This window comes from Danio rerio, chromosome 20, assembly GCF_052040795.2.
Source record: "Danio rerio strain M-AB ecotype USA chromosome 20, GRCz13ab, whole genome shotgun sequence".
Lineage (NCBI taxonomy): Eukaryota > Metazoa > Chordata > Actinopteri > Cypriniformes > Danionidae > Danio > Danio rerio.
In genome coordinates, this window is record NC_141040.1 from 30774681 (window position 1) to 30792970 (window position 18290).

The 18290-nt window shown below is 34.9% G+C and overlaps 1 protein-coding gene and 1 long non-coding RNA gene across 2 annotated transcripts; one reads left to right on the plus strand and one right to left on the minus strand.

The window, feature by feature from the left end:
- Positions 1-7833: 7833 nt before the first annotated feature.
- LOC147832223 (uncharacterized) lies at positions 7834-9676 on the minus strand. The gene is made up of 3 exons (XR_015518456.1): positions 9425-9676; positions 9156-9281; positions 7834-8090 (listed from the first exon to the last, which is right to left on the minus strand). It is a non-coding gene; the product is annotated as an uncharacterized LOC147832223 (long non-coding RNA).
- On the plus strand, positions 9545-15632 carry serpinb1 (serpin peptidase inhibitor, clade B (ovalbumin), member 1). Its single transcript, NM_001002653.1, is given in 7 exon segments — positions 9545-9575; positions 10269-10459; positions 13140-13277; positions 14441-14558; positions 14644-14786; positions 14922-15089; positions 15172-15632. Coding segments are annotated over 6 exon segments (1143 nt in total). The 5' UTR covers positions 9545-9575; positions 10269-10291; the 3' UTR covers positions 15580-15632.
- The last annotated feature ends 2658 nt before the right edge of the window (positions 15633-18290 follow it).

Here is an 18290-nt window from a genome sequence, read left to right on the forward strand (position 1 = left end):
TGTTTGAAAACATTTAGTACATTGCTATATCCCTATCATGCTTTATTGCTAATGCTTTCTTGTGCTATCGTAATTACTGTAAACATTAATTTCCTAGTTGAAAACTGGACTGAAACAAAAGTGCCTGGAAACTATCTTATAATTTAACAAAGTGGATGGGGAGAATGATTGTTGCCATGACTGCTTTTCTTTATTATGTTTTAACAGCTACATCATTTTCTCCAGCTCTAAAGGTAGTGCAACCGCATGTGTGTGTGCATGTTTGTGTGTTTTTATTTAGCAGTGCATTCATGTTTAACAGTAAAAATGTTTAAATTCATAACCCGATACATTTTTCCCTCTTTTAATGGGAAAAACTTGTAATCAAGCAGGAAATTTGGTAAAGGCATATTCAGTTAGTTTTACCATGCTCCTATGATGTAGCATGTTATGGTGTTTGAAAATATTTTTGACTATTTACTTGCCAAATATGAAAGTTATTATGTCATTGAATAAATAAAAAGGTAAATGAGACTTTATTTTATCAAATGCCATGTAACTCACAGTTCAAACTTTTATATTGTTAATCAAGTTGACTTCCGAACTTCGGTTTATTAACACATAAAAAGATACATATTTTCATTGGAGATGACAAATTCTCACTGCAGTTATGCAAAAACAACAGAATTGCAGAATTGGGGCATTTAATATCTGAAGGTGCAGTTAGTTCTATAATCTTTGTTCATAGAATGTTTTTTTTTTTAATTAAATGAAATCAGTGTAGGACATTTACATATGAGTTGTCTTAAATATGAGCCCAGCTACCGAAATGGCAGTGGTCACTAAACAGATTAGATGCGATTCTAGAGTTAGAATGTTCCTTTGATATTGCCCTGTGAGAATATATCATTACATTAGCGCCCTAGCCAAGAACTCTGCATGATTTTGGCAGCTCGTCTCTTGGAACATCACATCTTTGACGTCACATCTTCCCAACAATTTTTGACAGACAGTTTTGATTTAATAACATTTGATGGGGCAAAGATTTTAGTTTTTAGCTTTGAAAAGTCTGCCTTAAAGCACTGCTAATATACACGTAATAAACAGTTATAACTACAGCACAAACAAAGGATATGTCCAAAGGATCCTTAGTAAAACAACTACATTAAAAAGGATAAAGTCTTGATGAATAACAGCAATTCTATTGTAAAATGAAAACCAATATGACTTTAAAGCTTGTGGAGCCATTTTGTACTGGTCAACAGACGCATCAGGGAACATTTAATCTCTGATCTTATATCAACACCATCACTTTTGCAGCTGCCTAATGGTAATAGGAGTGCAGTGTTAAATTACACATACTAAAATGTACATTCCACTTATACCAGTAGATTTAACACAAACATTTAGGAACACTCATGCATTTTAATAGAGTCAAAGTATTCAATTAATCAAGGCAGGCTATATGTGCTTTGTATGTACAGGGTTAAAAGCAAAACAATAGCAGCTTGTATATTCAATAAAGGCAAATATGACTGCAGTATATCTTACTTTACAATACTGTAGCACATTTATAGAAGTTCAAGAAGTAGTTTGATTTTCACTTACATTTGATTAAGTCGTTCCAGTTGAGATTTTCACCCTTTCTGATGTAAAACGCATCCGTATCAAGGATGTTTAGCCATAAATCTGCAAGCAGCCTCCGGGCTGGAGTCTTGTCCACATCAGATACACTGTGTTAGTGGCACACAGTCAAGTAAGCAGGCAGAGTGAGTGAGTGTGATGTGGGAACGGGTCAGCAATGTACAGGAAGAGACAAGTGTAAATGTGAGGAGTGGGCGTGGAGGGGGGAAAAGAGAAGCATATTAGACTGAGAAGGGGTAAAGCGTGTTATTGTAGAGGGTGTGGAATTTCAGTGCCATGTGTTCCCCTGTCCTGTGCGTGTGTATATGTGTGTGTCTGTGAGGAGGGCAACTCCATGACTGTAAATCCAACCAACCAAATGACAAAAGGTTGGAGAAAGAAAAAACAAGCCTTGTTTTGTTAGGCCTGTAAAAAGAAGTTAAAACAAGTTACGCCAATAACACTTATAATATATTATTTAATTCATAATAAGCAAGGATAAGCATTTGGTTACCAGTTTTATTACTGAATTTGCATTATTAATATGTTTTTAGTAAGTTATTATTATATATTTATAAAATATTAACAGTTTGATATATTTGTCAAACTTTTTATGATATATACAGTATATCAACTAAAGATTCTATGGATAAAGATTCCGTTGTGTGTGTGTGTGTGTGTGTGTGTGTGTGTGTGTGTGTGTGTGTGTGTGTGTGTGTGTAGATAGATAGATAGATAGATAGATAGATAGATAGATAGATAGATAGATAGATATACACATACACACACACACACACACACACACACACACACACACACACACACACACACACACACAGTTGAAGTCAGAATTATTAGCCCCCCCTGTTTATTTTTTCCCCAATTTCTTTTTAACAGAGAGATTTCTTTAACAAAATTGTAAACATAGTTATAACTCATTTCTAATAACCGATTTATTTGATCTTTCCTATGATGACAGTAAATAATATTTAACTAGATATTTTTAGGACACTTCTATACAGCTTAAAGTGACATTTAAAGGCTTAACTAGGTTAATTAGGTTAACTAGGCAGGTTAGGGTAATTAGGCAAGTTATTGTATAACGATGGTTTGTTCTGTAGACTATCAAAAAATACATATCTTAAGGGGGCTAATAATTGTGACTTTAAAATGGTTTTTAAAATAAATAAAACCCTCCCTGAAATAAAACTAATAAGACTTTATCCATAAGAAAAAATATTATCAGACATACTGTGAAAATGTCCTTGTTCTGTTAAACATCATTTGGGAAATATTTAAAATAGAAAAAAAATTAAAGGGGGGCTAATAAATCTGGCTTCAACTCTATAAGAAAAACACACTATACTAAACACGCTCTATAATATACAAATGCTATTGAAACATTTTACAAATTCTTCAACATTTCTATTTTATCATTCATAACTGAATGTTAGTTTACCTCAAACATGTTTTTATACATCTTTAACTGAAGGTTAACTGAAAAATAATGTAATGGAAAGAATATTTTCCTAGATAATTCAGTGTGAAGCACCCACTCAGTGGCTTTTGAAGACTAGTAAACCTTTGTCTTGTCACTATTTTATATATAGCCCTCAGCTGTGATTGAATTGTCAATGAGAAACCACCTCATGGAGTCAGTCTACCCAATTTAAGTGTACACTATTTTTGCAACAATGCAGTATCAATAAAGCAGCTTGTGCTTAAACACCAGATGTCAAATGTAGGAAATACAGCGAATCCACAACTGCAGATAAAAACAGTTAATTTATTATGTCTTTAAGAATGGTAAATCTAGTGAAACGACCACCAGGGTCAGATTGTGATCTCCTTGCCTTGTTTGAGACAGTTCAACAGGTGATGATCTGTTCTCACTCTGTGTCCCTCCAGTTAAAGCTATAAAGATGCCTTTATTGTGTTGGAATATAGGTTAGCTATGCTGTGGGCTCAGTTGTGCTGTGGTATATGATGGATTGTGTTCTCATTGAAAATAGCAGGATCAATCTGCAGCTGCTCTTGTCCTTTCATAACCCTGTATGAGCATGGAATATATTTTAAAATTGCTCTAATGTTTAATAGCTTCTATAACCATGAATTTTTTTATACTTTTTTCAAATATTTTCCAAGTTATGCTCAACAGTGCAAGGAATTTTTACAGTATTTCCTATCACATGTTTTTTCTGGGAAGTCTTTTTTGTTGTTGTTGTTTGGCTGGAATATTTTACTTTATATATTATTATAGTCAAAACTATTAGCCCAGGTAACCTAAATTGCACTTTAAGTTAAATGCTTGCAGTGTATCTTGCAAAAGAAATAATCAAACATTTTGTACTGTCATTATAACAAAGACAACGAGTTAGTTATTTGGAATTCTGTCCTCATCAGTTCCTCTCTTTTTTGGGGTTCCACAGGGCTCAATTTTAGGTCCTCTCCTTTTCTCTCATTATCTCCTACCCTTGGCTCAATAATTAAGAAATATGGTTTGTCATTCCATTGTTATGCAGATAGTCAGATTTACAGTTAAAGTCAGAATTATTAGACCTCCTTTGAATTCTTTTTGTCTTTTTTAAATATTTCCCAAATGATGATTAACAGAGCAATGATATTTCACTAAATGTCTGATAATATTTTTTCTTGTGGAAAAAGTCTTATTTGTTTTATTTCAGCTAGAATAAAAGCAGTTTTTAATTTTTAAAACACCATTTTAAGGTTAAAATTATTAGCCCCTTTAAGCTATTTTTTTTCGATATTCTACAGAACAAACCATCATTATACAATAATTTGCCTAATTACCAGTTCACCTAATTAACCTAGATATGCCTTTAAATGTCACTTTAAGCTGTATAAAAGTGTTTTGAAAAATATCTAGACAAATATTATTTACTGTCATCAAGGCAAAGATAAAATAAATCAGTTATTAGAAATGAGTTATTAAAAGTATTATGTTTAGAATTGTGTTGAAAAAAATCTGCTCTACATTAAATAGAAATTGGGGAAAAAACTAAACAGGGGAGCTAATAATTCTGACTTTAACTGTGTGCCGCTTAGGAAAAATGACAGTCAACTTGCTCTTTGATTGTCGTAGTGAAATGAAGTCTTGGGTGGCTTTTATTTTTTAAGTTTTAATGAAAACAAAACGGGAGTAATGGTTTTTGAAGGTACCACTTGGACTCCTCTATTCAATTTGGGTTCGTAAAGCTTAGCATATTAAGCCTACAGTCATAAATTTAGGGTTAAAAAACACAGATTTTAAATTTGACAATCAGACTACAGCGGTAGTAAAATCTAGCTTTTTTACATTAAGACAACTAGCAAAAATAAAGCAATATATACCAAAACAACAGTTCAAGACAACAGTGATCCATGCTTTTATGACCAGTCTGTTAGATGACTGTCATGCACTGTAAGTGGGGAGTAGCAGGCCAGCCGTTTTGCAAATGATGTAAAATACTGCAGCACGACTGTTAACTGGCTGCTCACAAATATGACCACATTTCCACGGTGTTAGCTTCACTTCTTTGGTTGCTAGTTCATTTTAGAATACAGTTTAAGATTATTTTATTTGTTTTTAAATATGGGCGAGGCAGTGGCTGTCGCCTCACAGCAAGATGGTCGCTGGTTCAAACCTCGGCTCAGTTGGCGTTTCTGTGTGGAGTTGCATGTTCTCCCTGCCTTCGTGTGGGTTTTTTCTGGGTGCTCCGGTTTCCCCCACAGTCCAAAGACATGTGGTACAGGTGAATTGGGTAGGCTAAATTGTCTGTAGTGTATGAGTGTGTGTGTGAATGTGTGTGTGGATGTTACCAAGAGATGGGTTGCGGCTGGAAGGGTATCTGCTGCGTAAAAACTTGCTGGATAAGTTGGCGGTTCATTCCGCTGTGGTGACCCCGGATTAATAATGGGACTAAGCCGACAAGAAAATGAATGAATAAATAAATGAATGTTTTTAAATCTCTAAATGTTCTTGCCCCACCTTATATCTCTGAGCTGATACACCCCTATAAACCCACTCATTCTCTCAGGTCAGCTGACCAGCTTCTCCTGATTGTGCCAAAAACAAAGCGTAAGCTTAGAGGGGATCGTGCTTTCGCTGTGGTAGGTCCTATAGACTTTGGAATGATTTGCCGCTGCACATTAGACATGCCTTTTCTGTGTTCTCATTTAAATCAGCTCTTAAAACTTTTTTTTCGTTGCCATTTAACACCTGATCCTAATACCTTTTAATTTATGTGGCGTTTAGCTATATTTTATCTTATATTTTATGTATTTTAAGGACTATTATGCTTAATTTGTTGGCTAATTTCTGTACAGCACTTTGGCTCACTTCTATGTTTGTAAAGTTAAACTTGACTTGACTTTAAAAAAACTATTATGTTTTTAAAAAGTGAAACAAAAAAATCCTGCTCTCTGATTAACCAGCACTTTATATTTGATATTTAAAAAATAAACAATGAATTTTACAAGAGGGCTAATAATACAAGCATACAAACACTCTATTAATTGTGTATTGTTCTAGTATTTATTCATTTTCATATCATATGTTATATAATTATAAGCAATTACTTATTTAAACATACATACAGGCTTTATATGGGCTACATATCAAACGTTTTATTTATAATTTTTTTCACACATTCTCGACTCTTGCAACATCATCAGTTGGGTTGGGTTGGGAACGAGGTCAAGGGAAGTGCATGTGTCTGTCTGTGTGTTGGTGCGCTACGGGTGTTTCAGTACATTTGCAGATGTTTGGTTCTGTTATGAAGGGACGTGTGTGCCTGCCTGTCTGTCAGCCACACTGCAATGCTGCATAGTGCGTTTTCATTGCCAACCATTCCTCCCTCACTTAAAGAGAGACAAATTACACCCTCCCTCTGTCCCTCCAGACTAATTCTCTCTCTCCTCTCACATAAACATTCTCATGCATTTAGTTAGCCATCTAAATGAGAATGTGCAACAGATTTTTGCAGATAATAATTGTCATACATTGCACTATTGGATGTTGAATGCTTGACTCTGATTGGCTCATGAACATTTTCATGGAACCTAACAGTTAAAGTATTTCCAGGCAGGTCTTGACCTCATTAAAGTTTCATATCACAACATGGATTTCTTAAAGGTTTTTAACAGCCAACGAGAGTAAAAATATACAGTATATCAAAACAAATGAAACATAAAGGCAGCATAATTGACTCCAGCCTGTTAAATCATAACAATCTAAGTTGTCTGAGGATTGAATAAGCATACGAATTTCTATTACAAGATAAAACAAACATTATTTGATTTATTTAAAGATCTATTTTCCAACTGGGCATGTCCCAAAAGTTCCCAAAGGGATGTCAGATTTAGCTGTCTTCTGAGGACACGCTATGGCTGATTAAAAACAAACTCACACACTCAGGAGAAAATATGCATGCAGTGAGAGGTGTGGAAACAGCAAACCATGGTGCTGACAAGTTGAGTTTTATTTAAACCTCATTCTGACGTATAAGTGCTGCTGTCTGAGTGTAATTCAAGAGCAGCAACAGTGTGTGTTTGTGTTTGTGTGTGTGTGTGCGTGTTTCTGTTAGTGATTGTCTGCGTGCATACAAATATTTATACAGAGTTCGACAGACTGAACCAAGAAATAGTTTAGATGTTAAGGACATTTTGTATTACTTAATGTGTACCTGTGTTGTAAATCTGAGGGGTACACATTGTTATTGACAATTTATATTAAAATAAAAATATCCATTTTAAAAATTAAATAAATAAAAATCTTTCAGACAAAGTGAGTATTTCTGCCATCTAGTGGCTCTCAAATGGCATTATTCTAGGGCTCTTCAGATTCACAGCTAATCCCATTCTTCCACTTGTTGTAACTGAACACAATTTCTCATTTGAATAAGAGGAAGTGAAAATTAGATTTGAGGGCTTACAAAGGTCAGTTCGGTTTGGGCTTCCTTTGTAATGCATTTATTTGCATGATTCCTTGTAATTTTGCAATTTATGTTCAGATGTTTATTTCACACGCATTCTGTGTGCCTTATTACTATGCATGCATGGATTTTAAACATTTATGCATATAAAACACTTGTATTAAACTTGTATTTTAAATTTAATGTGTACATTTTAGATGAATTTAATTGATTAGAAATATCAAAGAATATTTTTATGAGGATTTCAAATAAACTGTTCTTTTTAACTTTTTGTTCTTTACAGTATAATGGGAAAACATTATACAAAACATTAAGTAGCACAACTATTTTCAATATTTAATGATAATAATAATTTTAATAATAGGGTAGCGCAGTGGGTTCGAACCCCAGCTGGGTCAGTTGGCATTTCAGTGTGAATTGAGTAAACTAAATTGTCCGTAGTGTATGTGTGTAAGAGTGTGTGGGTGTTTCCTGGTGTTGGTTTGCAGCTGGAAGGGTATCCGCTGCGTACAACATATGCTGGATAAGTTGGTGGTTCATTCCGCTGTGGTGACCCTGGATTAATAAAGGGACTAAGCCGAAAAGAAAATAAACTGATGATTTTAAATCATAATTTTAATGTAATTACTAATTAATTACAAAACAATTTTAACAAATAAATGCAGCATTAGTTAGACAAAAAATGAAAGGTTCAAGACAATTAACTGTAAAAAGTATATGCTTAAGTAAATATTTGTAAAATTGTATGTTTGTGTCTGTGTGTTCTTATTTGTTCATACCAGTGGAGACTAGCTCATGGTGTACGAAATAGACTGCAGCTCTGCACAAGAAGTCTGGCCAGAGGAGAAATGGTTGTGCCCAACTGAGCCTCGTTCTCTCAAAGTTTTTTTTTCCCTTCATTTTCCTCAATTGGTGAAGTTTTATTCCCCGTCACTGTTACCACTGGCTTGCTTGGTTTGGGACTTGTGGAGCTGTGCATCGATGGATTTGCTGTTCAGTGTTTGGACTTTCAGCAGTGAAAATTAAATTAAACTGAACTAAAAAAGAACTAAACTGAGCTCTAAAAACTGGACTGTTTCAATTTACTAGAACTTCTATGTTAAGCTGCATGGACTCAATCTACATTGTAAAAGCGCTATATAAATAAAGATGATTTGAAAAAAGTTATTTTGAAAATATTTGTAAAAACCATGTACAGTATGTTTTCTACAAGGTGCAGAGTTTAAGGGAATACAATATACATTTCATATGATAAGTTTAAGGACAGACCCCACATATGTGAAAGAAAGAAACAATAATTTGTTCTCATACAATGTTTTGTTGGCAATTCCTACAAATACACCTCCTGGTATTGTGGTCCAGGGTCACATGTGCATATTTACTCCTTATGCCAGTTATTGGTGTTATCTCATAAGATTGCAACTTAAAGTACTGACAAAATAAATAAATACCCTCTGCTCATTAGATCAATAAAGCGAGAAGCATTTTAATACATGTAGACAGAAACGTTTTACTGAAGAAGCATTCCAGATGAACACCTCCACAAACACAGCCTCTATTGTGAAAGGCATTTGGCAAGGTTTTATTGCACAGAACCTCTGATCCAGCAGTGTGACTCACCCTTTATGCACAAAGTCCAACTGATTAGTCCAGAGCTGTCACATTCATTCAATGCATCTGCCTTGTGTTGCTGACAAAACATAAAGTGTATTTCCTATTGTTCACCCTCTCTCTCTCTGCCTCTCTCTAAAGAAAACACCCAAAACAAACTCTCTTTTTTACTTTAAAACTTTGCTTGTTTAAAAAAAACGATTAGCATTATTCAATAAAACAAGTGAAGCTTAGATGTATCAGTTGTAAAAGGGCGGGGGAGTGTGGGACTGACTCACCTGTGATATGTTGAATTTGTGCAGTTTGTTACGTTAGTCCAGCTTGTGCTGCTCTAGTGGGCGTTGCTGGTCCTTTTATATCCCTTAACTCTGCGATAGATTTTTCTCTTGCACACAAACGCACGTTTGAGGCAAGCATCTTTCATCAAATGTAAGTAATAATACACCATTTAAGCTACGATATATACTCAAAATTAAACAGGCGGAACCGCGTAGGAAGAAACACCGTCTTTGCTACTTCCGCTTTTGTCTGAAGATGTTATTCCCTGCTCGCAAGGGAAATGTTTACACCGACATTTTATTACAGGAGTTGGTGTAAAAGTGACATTGTATTATTAACGGACAGCAGAGTAAATTGATATTCGATATGCTAATTAGTATTGACATTACGTCACTTATTGAAAAACTTTAAATAAGCAATTCGCGCAAATAGTACTAATACATTTCATTGAACATGTGCACAGACATCACCTATATACTATAGAACTGCAGGATATGTTTGTATACTAATAGCTTCGACTTTTGAAAAGCTATTAGTTTTTATTCATTCATTCATTTTCCTTCGGTTTAGTCCCTTTATTTATCAGGGGTCGCCACAGTGGAATGAACCGTCAACTTATCCAGCATATGTTTTACACAGCGGATGTCCTTCCAGCTGCAACCGAGTACTGGGAAACTATCAGTAATTGGTTACTATAGTTAAAGTTACTAATAGCTCTAATAAAGTTATATTAACTAACCTTAACTTTTTTGACCAGTGTTAGAAAGAAACTTGAATTGAACTGAATAAAGTACAATATTGAATTAACGATGGCCATATGTCCTTTGTTTTAATTTTCATCAGCGTGATCATCATCATCTTCAGTGATGGAGGGAGTCTCTCGTGCTAACAGTCTCTTTGCTCTGGATCTCTATCGGGCTCTGAGCGCCAGCAGTGCTGAGGGAAACATCTTCTTTTCTCCACTGAGCATCAGTGCAGCGCTCAGCATGGTCTACTTGGGGGCCCGAGGAGACACTGCTGGAGAAATGGAGAAGGTATGAGATAAGCAAGAATTGTGTGGTGTGTTTTTTTTTTTTTTTACTGATACTGAATCACAAAATATCTAAAACAAATCTTACTTGAAAACAAAACCACAACCCCAAACAAGGAGAGCAGGCACTTGTTTGAAAATGGGGTGAGGCTCGGATGTCAAAAGAGTAAACATTTGCTCATAGTGTGAGCTGAGAGATGCATTTATAACGTTCAAACAAAAGCACACAGGTATGTACTGCTCACCTTTTGAACTTGTTTATTTAAGCAAGATTTAAGGAAATACCTGTCCTTCTCATTGGTCCTAACAATTCTTGCGAAGCTAAATCAATACTGTTTTTTAAGTTCATTATTATTTTATGATTAAGAAAATATAAATTTAACCAAAAAATATAGACTGTGATAATGACCTGAAGAGTCACAAATCACATCAGAATATAATCACAGGTGAAATTGGTGTCCAAAAATGAGATAAATATTGCATAATCAAAGACCAAAGAAAAAATGTACAGATACAAACCGAACATAATTTATTTGCATATTTTTGTACAGATACAAACCGAACATAATTTATTTGCATATTTTTGTACAGATACAAACCGAACATAATTTATTTGCATATTTTTGTAAGTAAGTCAAGATGAGCTACCTCAGTTTTATGGTCATATGTCCACTGCACTTAAACAGGAAATATAAATCAGTAAACCTATACTAACGCCACTAAGTTCATGAAGTTCATGGACTATTGTAAAGCGGCAAAATGACGTTTTTGGTAGGTACTATACATGGAGCAACTGTAGTTACATATTAACTCCATATATACTATGGTCCATTTTTAATGTTCATGTTTCATAAACACCCTATCGTCTAATATATGTTACTATAAGCATATTGACTGCTCCTTTTCTCTGTTTATCTCTGTAATTCTGCATTGACACAATTTGCATTGTATAAACTAACATGCTATAGAAATAGATGATTTGACTCATCAGTGATATGTTTTGTTGTTTTGTCTTTTCAGACTAAATTTGTTGCATATTGTTAGACTGAAATTCAGTTCAGTGTTAGTGATTGCAAATGATTTAGCTTTTAACAAGTAACTAGAGAAAGCAGAACTTTTCATTGGCAAAAGAGCGGACACAGATTGTGATACAGCCAGTGAGAAACTGATTCAACAGTGAGTCAGTGCTGGAATACTGTAAACAAATGATTACAGCTGCACATACCTCTCTCTTCCTCCCTCCCACTCTTTCTCCCTCTCACTCTTTCACCAGCAGTTCCAAAATCTGAAATGGTCCTGAAAATCCAGGTTTTAGCCAACTTGTTGCCTACTTTGAGTATGGTGCCATGCTATGTTATAATTTCAGACACACCTAGATGATGTATATAAATGCTTGGCAACGGACTTCAGACCTGAATGACAGTTAGATAAAATCCTTGTTTAATTCACTCCTTGCAATAAATGATTGTGCACACCCATGGCTTATTATTTAAGACAGGCGTGTCCAAACTACGGCCCGCGGGCCATCTGCGGCCCGCAATCAGTTTTGTGGCGGCCCGCGAGGCTTTTTATAAATATCAATAGAATCTGGCCCGCTATACAAAAATGAACGTAATTCAATAAATAACCACCGGGTGTCGCTATTACATGCATTCAATTAAGCAGCAGTTCTTGTTATGGTCTATCTATCTATCTATCTATCTATCTATCTATCTATCTATCTATCTATCTATCTATCTATCTATCTATCTATCTATCTATCTATCTATCTATCTATCTATCTGTCTGTCTGTCTGTCTGTCTGTCTGTCTGTCTGTCTGTCTGTCTGTCTGTCTATATACACACACTTGAAGTCTAAATTATTAGCCCCTCTTTGATTTATTTCTTCTTTTTCAAATATTTCCCAAATGATGTTTAACAGAGCAAGGACACTTTCACAGTATGTCTGATAATATTTTTTCTTCTGGAGAAAGACTTATTTGTTGTATTTCGGCTAGAATAAAAGTGGTTTTAATTTTTTATGAACCATTTAAGGTCAAAATTATAAGCCCCTTAAGTCTTCAGAACAAACCATTGTAATAAAATAACTTGCCTAATTACCTTAACTTGACTAGTTAACTTGATTAACCTAGTTAAGCATTTAAATGTCACTTTAAGCTGTATAGAAGTTTCTTAAAAATATCTAGTCAAATATTATTTACTGTCATCATGGCAAAGATAAAATAAATCAGTTATTAGAAATGAGTTACTAAAACTAATATGTGTAGAAATGTGTGGAAAAAAATCTTCTCTCCGTTAAACAGAAATTGGGGAAAAAATAAACGGGGGCTAACAATTTAGGGGGGCTAACCATTCTGACTTCAACTATATATATATATATATATATATATATATATATATATATATATATATATATATATATATATATATATATATATATATATATATATATATACATATACATATATATATATGCGTGTCTGTGTGATGCATGTAAAATTTGGCCCGCGACAACGTTGTTTTTTTTGCATCTGGCCCTCGGCCTAAAAAGTTTGGACACCCCTGATTTAAGACCATGGCCATCTTTTTATATTTTTAAATGATTTGCAAAGCCTCTCCTGTTAACAAATAAATACAGTATAATATGTGTACTCAACTAGAATAACCTCTCTTGCTCTGTGCAGGTCTTGTCCTTCAGTTCTGTGTCTGATGTTCACTCTCATTTTGAGAGTCTCATCTCATCTATCAACAGTCCATCAGCCTCCTACATCCTCAGACTGGCCAACCGCCTCTATGGAGAGAAAACCTTCAGCTTCTTACCTGTGAGTCCATCTGACTTTAAGAGTGTCTACATTTGTGTGCAGCCAAATAATCTGTTTTAATTAGATTGAAGGTTCAGTCGAATTTAAAAACGTTCATGTGAACGTCTTAATCAAACCAATTAAGCTTGATCCTATGAAATTTTGATAAAACTAGAAGGAGTGGTTATTCCTTTTATAATCTGATCCAACAGCAATATATATATATATATATATATATATATATATATATATATATATATATATATATATATATATATATATATATATATATATATATAATGTAAATGCTTGACTACTTTCTCAGTCATGTTCAGAAGTATCTGGAACAAATGCACAGTACAATATTGACAGCATTAGCCTGTACATATTTTGATTAATGTATGATAAAACGTGTAAATCTGCTGTCTTTATATTTTCGTTGGGCTTCTTACTGAAGCACTTTATTTTAGAAATGCACTTTAACATAGTATAAGTTTAAATTAGCCCTATAAATAATACAATTAAAATAAAATGAGTACCGCAGAATTAAAATATCAGAAGTTATAATTAAGAAATTAAACATTCAAGCTTATAAATGGTATATATATATTAAATATAGCCTGCTCAAAAAAATACAAAAAATATTTTAAAATTTCTTATGTAATATACGTTGAACCTAAACTTTCTTACACTGAATATTTTGAATCAGAATGTATAGATCAAATCCATATAAATGGATATTTAAATCATTCATACATTCATTTTCTTTTCGGCTTAGTCCCTTTATTAATCAGGGGTCGCCACAGCGAAATGAACCGCCAACTTATCCAGCATATGTTTTAAGCAGCAGATGCCCTTCCAGCTGCAACCCATCACTAGGAAACATCCATACACACTCATTCACACACATACACTATGGACAATTTAGCTTATGCAATTCACCTGTAACTCCACACAGAAATGCCAACTGACCCAGCCGGGGCTCGTAACTTCTTACTGTGAGGCGATTGTGCTACCCACTGCGCCCTATATTTCAATCAGATAACTGATTAGAGTACATGTTAACAGATCTGCGATTCAATTTAATCAGATTGATGAAAACTGGTGCATGTAAACATAACCAAACAAAACATTTTGTCTTTCTTCACACTTGTTGCCTGAACATGTTGTCATGTGTCCTGCAGGAATATTTGAGCTCCTCTCTGAATCTGTATCACGCTGACCTTCAGGCTGTGGACTTCATTGGAGCATCTGAGCAGTCAAGACAGCTCATTAACAAATGGGTGGAGGAGCAGACAGAGAGTAAGAAGATCATTTTCATCAGTTTCTCATGGAATATCTTTTTAATAAAGCCTCAGATGTAAAGTCAGAAACTTGTGTTTTCCAGATAAAATCAGAGATCTTCTCAAGCCGGGTATGGTGACTGGAATGACCCGACTCGCTCTAGTTAATGCCATCTACTTCAAAGGGAACTGGCTGCAGAGATTTAATGCTCAAGACACCAAAGAAATGCCATTTAAAATAAACCAGGTCTAACCCTGATCTGTTTTCAAAATACAGTACACCTGCAGCAACATGTCTTTGAGATTATGTGTACTACATTGAAAGGCACATGTTCTCTTCCTGGTCACTCACTAACTGGTATGCGTGTCTGTCCTCCTTCAGAAAGAGAACAGACCAGTACAAATGATGTACCAGAAGAAAAAGTTCCCATTCAACTACATCTATGACCACCGTGTGCAAGTGCTGGAGCTGCCATATGTAAAGGAAGAACTCAGCATGTTGATTCTTCTTCCCGAGGAAACTCAGGATGGATCTGATCCTCTTCTGAAGGTTAGTAAACAGTTTATTTCTTGAACAACTACTGGTAGTCTTAATCACGCTCTCAAGGTATTAATGCTTGTGTGTTTGACAGCTGGAGAGCGAGTTGACCATTGACAAGCTGCACGAATGGACCAACAGAAACAACATGGACACCCAGACAGATATCATAGTCCATTTGCCAAGGTTCAAACTGGAGATTGAGAGTTCCTTGGTAGAAGTATTGATGGGGATGGGGATGAGCTCTGTGTTCCAGGAAGGAAAGGCCGATCTGACAGGAATGACTGGTCACGGTGGCCTCTTCCTTTCGGCGGTCGCCCACAAAGCCTTTGTGGATGTAAATGAAGAAGGCACAGAGGCAGCAGCCGCAACGGCAGCCATTGTGGCCTTCTGTATGTTGCGAGAGGAGCACTTCATGGCTGACCATCCCTTCTTGTTTTACATCAGGCACAACCCAACCAACAGCATCCTGTTCTTCGGCAGATTCAGGGGCCCATCTTAAATATGTGATGCGTACCTGCTTGACAGCTAAATAAATATAACACTATACTTAAAGGTGTCAGTAATGCACATTTTGTTTTCTTTTAAGACAAAAATTCATGGTTTGAATGTAGTTAAATACATTAATGTTTAGCAAAACAAAATATGGAACATTTATGACACACATGTAATATTATAATAATAATAATCAATAATTAAAAAAAATAATATAGTCGATTTAAGTTTAAAGTCAGTGTCACATCACAATGCTATTAGCCACAATATGCTTCTCATTTGAGATGCTTTCCAAAAACATTTGATATGTAAACAATATGAACGAGGGAAAGACTTGTTCCCTTGATCCTCTATCAGGCAATATGACATTTTAAGGCAGCATTTGTGCACAACCGCACCTCATAAAACTGATTTCATACTTCTGAGACAGCATAACAATTCACCCATGTTCAACAACATAGAGCTTTTATGATAACTAAGGGAATATTTGCTTACTAGAACACAAGTTACCTGCTAGGAATGCCATAAAAAGTGGAAACGTTGGTCAAAAATAAACATTTACACACACAATTACACCCAATTGGCACTTCCAGATGGCATATTTATTATTTAGCTCAACTGTCATAAAACTCACTAGATTGTGTGGTGTTGAAGGCAGTGAAGAACACATCTATGCTGCCATCAAGATTCAATCAGAAAGTACCTCCCGAAACCGAATGTGGATTTACATGAGCCTTGAAGCCTTCCCTAGAATGCTACCTCCGAAGGCAGTATTTTAATGCATTTGGTTTCATTCTTAAAGAAGAGTTGCAATGTTTAGGATTTAAAGAATTTAACATTAAGTGAAATACTACAATGATCTAAAAACAAACTTAAATACAGTGTGTGTCATTATACATCTGTGAAGTTGAATTGTTACCCAACATAAAACCAATGAAAGAAGAAAGGATTAAAATAAAATATGTTATCTTACACACAGTACAATATGCCTATATGAGGAAACCACCTGTAACGACTGGCATTTATTGTAGGAAAAACAAGTAGGCCCATGTCAGTGGTTACATTTCTTCAAAATATCTTCAAAAAAACAAAACAAAATCTCAAATTGGCTTGGAACAAATGTAAGTAAATGATGACAGATTTAAACATTTGAGTGATCTACACCTTTGAATTGTGAAAGTAGATTCATCACATCTGAAAGTCAGCCATGAAAATAGTTTGGTCAGATGCCATGCTTCAGTGTGGTGTGAGATAAGGTATAAAAATGACAGAAGCGCATTTGAAGTATGCTGATGTAAATTGCTCGTTTTGTGGCTTTGTAGAGGAAACAGCTCCCCGTTTGTTTTTAAATGCAGTGTAATAAACAGATTTGGGTTGAATTAAGCTCATGTGACCCACAGGTAAAGTATCTGCAAACATTTTTTGCTATTTCTGCGTAGAAATTTTGTAAAAAAATACAATTCGTTTATAGGCAAATACAGATCCTCTTAGATCCTCTTGTTTGATAAACAAAGCAAGTCTCTCATCTATATCTAAAGGACAAAAAATACTTCGCAAACTGAATTGTAAATACATCATATAAACATTTCCATATTAGTTATAAATACTTCTGAAATCAGTATAAAAACTGCAATGTGAACCCTAATAAGTTGAGACTACTCAAATGATTTGAGGAAAGGCATTCCCTCAGTTCATTTGAGCAAGGGGAAATCGACAACTCAATTAACTGAGCTGGCCAATTGTGGTCTCTTCATTGAATTAACTTAAATGTTTAAGAACAGATAACTTAAAATGGCTAATAGACTAAACTTCCACATTTTTCAGCTTTTATATTCTTTACTTAATCCCAGGACTGTTTGATATTTAGCCGCACCATGTTGGTGTTTTGTAACATCTAATTTTTACGAGGTGAGTTGTTAACCCAACACTCAACCTTCAACCTGAGAGACCAGGACATACACACATACACAATGGACAATTTAGCTTACCAAGTTGACATATACCGCATGTCTTTGGACTTGTGGGGGAAACCAGAGCACCCGGAGGAAACCCACGGGAACACGAGGAGGACAAGCAAACTGACCGGGGACTCGAATCAGCAAACTTCTTGCTGTGAGGCCACAGCACTACCCACTGTGTCACAACTGCATGTATATCAATTAAGAAAAATGTAAATAAGCATTTAAATATCTACTTACTAATTCAACTTTTCTCTTGCGTCAGATGGGTTTAGGTAGTGCCTCTGTCTTGCTGTGCTTCAGCAAAATTCTGCTTCACAAGCAAAATTACCACCTTGTGTCATAGAACATATATCAACCAATCAGCGCGGTTGTCAAGGCAGAATTTCAAGCGCAACCAATCAGTTTAAACAGACATGGTGAATCATTTAAAGAAATTAAAATGTCAGGTTCAGAGAACTTAAAATACTAATTAAAAGTTTTTTGCTGCCTAATGAGTAAACACACCTGTTTGAGTTTTAATGCCAAAACTTGGTATTTTTAAAATGTCAAGTTATATTAACCTAATATCTTAAGTAATGACGACAGTGGGGTTTACAGTGTAAATAAATATATATTTACGCACATTTACATAAGTAAACAAATAGACTCAATGATGAGCAAAAACATCTGTCCACACAGATTCTGTTTTGGTAACTTTTGTTCTTACAAATGTTATTTTCTATCATGAAAATCCCAAGCTTTTATCTTTTGAATACAT